Raw genomic sequence first — 8,032 nt, forward strand, 5'->3', positions numbered from 1 at the left:
TGAGTTTCCCAGGTGTGAGATGCAGCGTTGGAATCTGTATGTTTCACAATGTCCCAGGTGATTCTGAGAGTTGAGCAATCTTTATAACCGTATCAAATAGTCAAAATTTTCCTTCTTTTCCCCTAAGTTTTTGCAAACATTTTAAAGTTGACATCAAAAATGTTTTCATCAAGGCTTCCCTGGTTGCTCAGTGGTTGGGAGTCCGCCTGCCGATGCAGGGGACACGGGTTCGTGCCCCGGTCCGGGAGGATCCCACATGCCGCGGAGCGGCTGGGCCCGTGAGCCATGGCCGCTGAGCCTGCGCGTCCGGAGCCTGCGCTCCGCAATGGGAGAGTCCACAGCAGTGAGAGGCCCGCGTACCCCAAAAAAAAAAAATGTTTTCATCATAAGTGTAAACACTGCAAAGGATGTAGCTTCTGGCGTATAATAAAAATAGGCCCTTTAAGTAAATAAAACTGGTGGCGATTTCACTGCCAAGGGCCGGGGTTCAATCCCTGGTCAGGGAAATAAGATCCTACAGGAATCCGCGCAGCGTGGCCAAAAAAAAGGAAATAAAACTGTTACTATCATGCTTTTAAACGTATCCAAAAGAATGTAAATAGCATAGGGTTTTGATACTCACCACCATCCGTTTTAAAAAGTATAAAATGAACTCTTTCTAATGGTCAGATCATTTATACTTATTTTTCCAGCTTCAGAGAGCTATAATTGACATATATGGTGTGAATTTAAGGTGTCATGTTGATTTGATAAGAAAGGTTTTTTTTGTTTTGTTTTGTTTTTTGTGTGGTACGCGGGCCTCTCACTGTTGTGGCCTCTCTCGTTGCGGAGCACAGGCTCCGGACGCACAGGCTCAGCAGCCATGGCTCGCGGGACCAGCCGCTCCGCGGCATGTGGGATCCTCCCGGACCGGGGCATGAACCCGTGTCCCCTGCATCGGCAGGCAGACTCTCAACCTCTGCGCCACCAGAAAAGCCCAAGAAAGGTTTTTGTTTGTTTGTTTTGCTGCTCTGCCTGACGTGGGATCTAGTTCCCCAACCAGGGATCAAACACGCACCCCCTGCACTGGAAGCACGAGGTCTTAACCACTGGACGGCCAGGGAAGTCCCAGAAAGGTATTTTTGATGTTATATCAGGTTATGGCACTTTAGTATGCTTTCTTTAGTGAACTTCATTTTTGTTCTAATTCAGTGACTCTGTTGCATTAGGAGTGGAAATACAAATAATTCTTGCCAGTGAGGAGTTGTTAGAAGCCCTCCCTATCTCCAAGAATCTGTATGCAGAGGGCTGTAAAGGCAGTGGGAGGGCAAGTTTCAGATATAATCTAGGTGGTGAGGAGGGAAGGGAGAGTGAAGGAGGAGGAGGGAGGGAGGAGGGGAGAGAGAGGGAGACCAGGGTATGAGCTGTCACCCCTGGAACTGGTTTAAGAAAGAATGAGCCCCTGCTTAGAAAAAGCTCCTGGGCTTCAGCCTGAAGACCTACAGTGAGGACCCCGGGAGTCCCATGGGTGCTGAGTCTTCAAGTGCAGACCACTTGGGAGTGAGCCCTGCCCCCTGGATCCCCCAGGGACAGGAGGAGAGCAGGGTTTTGCTCTCTGCAGATGGAGAATTTTCTGGCATTGGAAAAGGACCTCTGTCCTTTCAGGTTCCTGACCTCAGCCTGGGTTCTGTTGGAATATCTGTGTGGACCACATTCCCCTGCCCCTGCTGACCCCCAATAGCTTAAAATGCAGGTAAATTAGAGATGAGGTGGTGAGCCTGTGGACGCCAGAGAGAGGAGTGGGGACTCCTGCCATGGGGACCAGGAAGGCAGCTTCTGGGCCTGGCCCTGAAGCCCCACCCACATTCTTTCCTTTCACTGGCAATTTGGGTGAAAGGTTTCTAGCTGAATATCCAATCAGGATAAACTGGTTCAGGGACATGATTGGAGCCCTGTTTGGATGCTAGGGATTGGATTATAATGGGCTTTAAAAGGCATGGAATCTTCTGATTCAGCGTCACTGAGGAGAGCCAGGTAGGAGTTCCACGGACAGAGGACTCAGGAAGTAGCGCTGCTGAACTTGAGAGAAATCTCTCCTGGATATGGAGACCAGGACGTTCCAGCTTCACCCTTCGCTGGGGCTCAGAGTTCACTGAATCATCTGGACTTCAGGAGCTGGTGAGCTACGGAGTTTGGTATGCTCCATTTTGTTCTCTGAAGCCATGAGTCTGCAAACTTTCTCTGTAAAGGGCTAGATAGTAACTTGGCATTAAGGGCCATGTGGTCTCTTGCAGTGGCTTGACTCTGCCCTAGTAGTGCAAAACAGCCTCCAGCAACAGCAAGTGATCGTGGCTGTGTTCCAGTAAACTTTATTTGTGGACACTGAAATTTGAATATCATGTAATTTTCACATGTCACAAAATATTCCTTTGTTTTTTTCCCCCAAATTAAAAAAAAATTAAATATATTCTTAAAAGTTAAAAAAAAGCCTTAAAAAATATAAAAAACATTCTTAGCTTGGTGGCTGGGCAATAAAAAAACAAAAACAAAAACAGGGGGCAAGCCAATTTGCCAATCCCTGTTTAAACCATTTGCCTATAGAATGCAGCTAGCATCCCATTAGTGACTTGTGAAGTCAATTTAGTAGGCTGGATTCAGCTTATGAAAAGAAATAGAATTTTTCATTGAATCTAAGATGCCATCAGCTGTAAGATACATTATTTCTGATACCACTATAAAATATATATATATACAGCCAAACAAACTTATAAAATGCTACTGATGAAATGCAAGATAACAGAAATGGTCAAATGTCAACATTAGAATGTCCCTTAGTGTCAATGAATGTGTTAATGGCATGGAAGCTATCAGCAAATCTATTGTAGGGAGAGAACTACGTTACAAAACTTTTATTTCAATAGTCACCCCTCCCCACACCCAACTACATACAGGCTGATTTCCTCCCTTGTATGATGCTGTTAAATCATTAGGATTTGGATTTAATTAAATGCTTGGAAAATCACTTCTCAGCCTTTTGGCTAAGATCAAGTGTAAGTGCTTGGGGAGCCTGGAATTAGTGGGTTCGGGCCTGTTGTACAGGTAAATGATCATATTACTAACAGTTACTTTATATTTATGTAGCAAACATGTAGCATTGACAGCATGCCAGATGTTGCTCTAGAAACAAAGAATACAGCAGTGAACAAAACACAACTCCCTGCCCTCGTGTATGTAGCTCATAGTCTAGTGGGTGGAGACAAAAGAAGCAAGATGTATTTTATACTTGTGTGTTAGGCAGGTGATAAATGCTGTTGAAAAATAGCTTCGGAGTTGAATATAGCATGTGAGTTGGGGGAGGTTGTGATTTTTGAAAGTGTGGTCAGGGAAGTCTTGCAGAGAAGCTGTGGACCTGAAGCAGGTCAGGAGCTGGGATGAGGGTACCTGAGAAAGAGCATCCAAAGCAGGGGGAGCAACAGAAGTCCTGAGAAAGTACCGTCCTTCCTCGGTATCCGTGGGAGATTGGATCCAGGACTCCCCACCCCGAAGATACCAAAAGCCATGGATGCCCGAGTCCCTTATATAAAATGGTGTAGTATTTGCATATAAACTGAGTAGATCCTCCCATATGCTTTAAATCATCTCTGGATTCATTATAATACCTAATACAATGTTGATGCTGTGTAAATAGTTCTAAGTACAGTGTAATGCTATATATATAGTTGCCAGCACAAGGCAACTTCAAGTTTTGCTTTTAAGATCTTTCTGGAATTTAAAAAAAAAATTTGATCCGAGGCCTTCTCTGACGGTGCAATGGTTAAGACTTCCACTGCAGGAGACGAGGTTTCCATCCCTGGTCGGTGAACTAAGATCCGGCATGCCACGCAGTGCAACCAAAATAAAAAATTTTTTTTGATCGGTGTACAGGATCTGGTGCCTTCCAGACTCACAGAGTGGAGGGAGGGAGGGACATCCCGGGCGATAGCCTAGGGCTCTTTTGGACCTTTCATGTTGGTTGGCATTTCTGAGTGAGATTGGAGATCTATAAGCAAAACGGTGCATACCAGCTCTCTCCTGCAGAGTTTAATGGGAGCATTGGGGCCGCCCTGGGGAGATAAGGCAAAAGTGGGGGCTGGGGGCCAGAGAGGTAAGTTTAAAATTATCATGTTACTTAACTGGGTTTGAGCCTGTTTCCTCACGTATAAAATAAGGGTGTTAATAGCTATCTCAATGTTTCAGCTGATGATTAAATAAGGCACCAATTTTGTCTTTTGAAATAAATACAATAATCCCCCCTTATCCACGATGGGGAGGGGGGGATGCGTTCCAAGACCCTCAGTGGATGTCTGCTACCATGGATAGTATCAAACCCTATATACACAATGTTTTTTCCTATGCAAACGTACCTACGATGCAGTTTAATTTATAAAAGCACAGTAAGAGGGCTTCCCTGGTGGCTCGGTGGTTGGGAGTCCGCCTGCCGATGCAGGGGACACGGGTTCATGCCCCGGTCCGGGAGGATCCCACGTGCCGCCGAGCGGCTGGGCCCGTGAGCCATGGCCGCTGAGCCTGCGTGTCCGGAGCCTGTGCTCCGCAACGGGAGAGGCCACAGCAGTGAGAGGCCCGCGTACCGCAAAAAAAAAAAAAAAAGCACAGTAAGAGATTGACAACAGTAACTAAGAATAAAATAGAACAATTATAACAATACACTGTTATAAAAGTTTTGTGAATGTGGTCTCTGTGTCAAAAATATTATTGTACTAATTTGATGTTTCTTCCATCTCAGCTAAGCACTTACCATGCACTGAGGCCATAACTTTTGCAGTTTGAAATGTGACAGCAATACGAGCATAGATTCGTTTCCTTCTTCACAATTTCACAGATAGAAGATTCATTCTTGCCATAGACCTTAGCAATATCAGCGTACAATTTTTTCTTTTTTTTTAATCAAACTGAGAACTTTTGCCTTTTTACCTAAAGGTAGCATTTTATGGATTCTCGCTGTCATATTTAAATTGCCAGCATCACTCTGCTTGTGCTTTGGGGCCATTATTAAGTAAAATAAGCATGACTTGGACACGAGCACTGTGATACCTTGACAATCTGATAACTGAGTGTCCCAGGTGGGAGGAAGCAGGACGGTGCGAGACTCCCATCACACTCCTCAGAATGGTGTGCAATTTAAAACTTATGAGTTATTTATTTCTGGAATTTTCCATTTAATATTTTCAGTTAACAACCGAGAGTTCACTGAAACCCCAGAGAGCGAAAACTCGGATCTGGGGGGACAACTGTACTGACCGTATCATGTGGTTGCCTTTAGGTGGGAGTTTGCCAAAAGAAAGCAGTAGAAGAAGGAACCACTTCAAGCAAAAAGCGGTTGTAAAATGGCACACGCCTTTCTGTGTGAGGAAGCACAAGCACCAGAACGACCAGAGAAGAAGATGGGAGGGTCCAGACCCAGAGACGAGGACGATGACAGTGCTGAGGTGATCTTTGTTGGAGTGGAGCATGTCAATGAAGATGCTGAAACCCTCTTTGTCAGAGTGATTTCAAATTCAAAGCCGGTCATTTCTAACATTTTGAACAGAGTGACCAGGGACTCATCCTCAACAAGAAAGAAGGGTCACATGAGTCAAGATACGACTTACACATTGCAGCCTTCAAATTGCAGGACCCCGATGTCAAAGGCAGCAGCCATTTCACCGGCTTTTCAATCTGAATGGGGAGACGCAGATAGTCCTATTATTTTTGAACCTTCGTCTAAACCTGATTATAAAATGAGCTCTCTGCAAGTTGTGCTTCACAATTCCTCAGAGTTGCTCTCTCCATGGCCTCATTGTCTACCTGGAGCTGCATTCTCGGTAGGAGGCAAGGATAAAAGTCCTCGTGATTCTAAGCGACGTCCCACTTCAGATATGGATATATACAGTGGGAATCCCAAAAGACCTAAAGTCAGCCATGGAATCCCAGGGGGACAGGCCTTAGCTGTGGCCTCTCCAGGTATCCTTCCTACAAAGAACACGAGTATGACCCCGGAAGGTGTCCCGACCTCGTCAAGCCGTGTTCACAATGGGGCATCATTTCCATGGGCTCATGCATATAACCAGGCACGTTACCATGTTATGGATCCAGAGGGAGCACGTAGCTTGGAAAGGCTGGCAAAAACAGACTATTCGAGTCTAGCAACTCAAAACAAGACTGTTGATCCCAAGAAAGGAAATCTGATCATGTTACTTGATGATTTTTACTACGGACGGCATCCAGGAGACAGGCAGCCAGAATGGAAGACCCACACGGCCTTCAAATGCCTCAGCTGCTTGAAAGTCCTCAAAAATATCAAGTTTATGACCCACGTGAAGAACCATTTGGAATTTGAGAAGCAGAGGGATGACGGCTGGGAAATCCACACCACCTGCCGGCACTGCCACCGCCAGTTTCCCACCCCCTTCCAGCTGCAGTGTCACATTGAAAGTGTCCACACTTCCCAGGAGCCCTCTGTGGTCTGTAAAATCTGTGAATTGTCTTTCGAAACAGATCAGGTTCTCTTACAGCACATGAAGGTCAATCATAAACCTGGCGAAATGCCCTATGTGTGCCAGGTTTGCAATTACAGATCGTCAGCCTTTGCTGATGTGGAAGCACATTTCAGAACATGGCATGAAAACACAAACAGTTTGCTTTGTCTGTTTTGCCTCAAAATTTTCAAAGTGACGACATCCTACGTAAATCATGCTTGGAGGCACTGGAACAAGAGGGTCTTTAAATGTTCCAAGTGCCGGCTACAGTTTTTGACTTTGAAGGAGAAAATGGAGCACCAAACCAAGAATCATCAACCATTTAAAAAACCAGAGCAACTGGAAGGGCTGCCTCCTGAAACAGAGGTCAAGATCCAAACTTCAGTTCAAGCAGGACCAAGAGAGGCAGCATCCATGATTGTGACCAGCACTGAATCCCGAGTGTCACCTGAAAAAACTACCAAGAGGGTGGCTATGAACACGAGATATTCCAGACGTATTGCAGCAGGGGTTCTGGCTAAAAGTTATGTTCTACCCACCTCCAGAAATCCCCAAAAGCTGAACTGAGGCTAGGCCAGCTGTACGTAGTGGCTCGTAGATGCCAGCAAGCAGTGTCAGCGCCTGTCTGGCTTTACAGTGACTGAGGTTGTACCTGCTTCATCTCTCCACTGTCAAGTAACTCCGAAGTCTCCATGCTCCTTCCCAGCCACCCTCTCCTTCCCAAAGTAACCACTTTTCTGACTTCAACCACCAGGGATTAGTTTCTCCTGTTTCTAAATTTTAAGTAAATAGAATCACACAATAGATTCTTTTTGGTCTGGTCTTTGTTTTCTTTTAAATAAGTGAGATACATTCTTGTGTGTCGCTGTGGCACATTCTTTTTCATTGCCGAGTAGAATTCCCTTGAATGAATATGGCACAGTTTATGTATCCATTTTATTGTTCCTGAACTTTGAGGCTCATAATTTTGCTATTTTGCATAAAGCTGCTATGAGCGTGTGTCTGTCTTTCATAGTAATTTCTTTGGATATCTATATCTATACATCTAAATATAGATATGAGAAGTTCTGAAACTGCATAGATTTAGCTTTCTGGCCAAACACTTTTTCAAAGTGATTGAAACAATGTGTATTTCCACCAACAGTACTGTGAATTCCATTTCTACAGCTCCAACACTTGGTACTGTCAGTCCTTTTCAGTATATAACTGAGCAGGACCCTGCAGGGCCTTCCCAGGGACAGACCCCCCCCACCCCCATGTCCCTGCCTCTTATTTGTAGAAAAGCTTTAGGTCCTAGGCCTTCCCCATGTTCCAAAGAGCGAATTTAACTAGAGAAGTGAGAAAATGCAGAAACAAAAGAAAACAAGCAAGCAAGCAAGACAAAACAATAATAGTTTAGCCATAAAACAAAGTCAAGGATCTTTAATTTCTCCTCAGGGGCTACAGATAATATCCTGAGCCATATCCTTGAGTTGTTTTGCAGAAACTAAAACCCCCAGAAGACAGAAGTAGTTAACTGTACGCTGTCCACCAGCATG

General features: G+C 44.9%; 1 protein-coding gene across 2 annotated transcripts; it reads left to right on the plus strand.

Moving 5' to 3' along the window:
- Nucleotides 1-1,994: 1,994 nt before the first annotated feature.
- LOC113629650 (zinc finger protein 280A-like) lies at nucleotides 1,995-7,493 on the plus strand. Of its 2 annotated transcripts, none has more exons than XM_027124182.1 (2): nucleotides 1,995-2,174; nucleotides 5,300-7,493. In XM_027124182.1, exon 2 carries the CDS (start codon nucleotides 5,364-5,366, stop codon nucleotides 7,059-7,061), a length of 1,698 nt encoding a protein of 565 aa, XP_026979983.1. In that variant the 5' UTR covers nucleotides 1,995-2,174; nucleotides 5,300-5,363; the 3' UTR covers nucleotides 7,062-7,493. The 2 variants fall into 2 exon arrangements, with proteins under 2 accessions (XP_026979983.1, XP_026979982.1); XM_027124181.1 differs by having other exon boundaries at nucleotides 1,995-2,157.
- Nucleotides 7,494-8,032: the final 539 nt, after the last annotated feature.

Source organism: Aethalodelphis obliquidens, unplaced genomic scaffold, assembly GCF_003676395.1.
Source record: "Aethalodelphis obliquidens isolate GAN/ISIS:26980383/991018 unplaced genomic scaffold, ASM367639v1 scaffold28, whole genome shotgun sequence".
Lineage (NCBI taxonomy): Eukaryota > Metazoa > Chordata > Mammalia > Artiodactyla > Delphinidae > Aethalodelphis > Aethalodelphis obliquidens.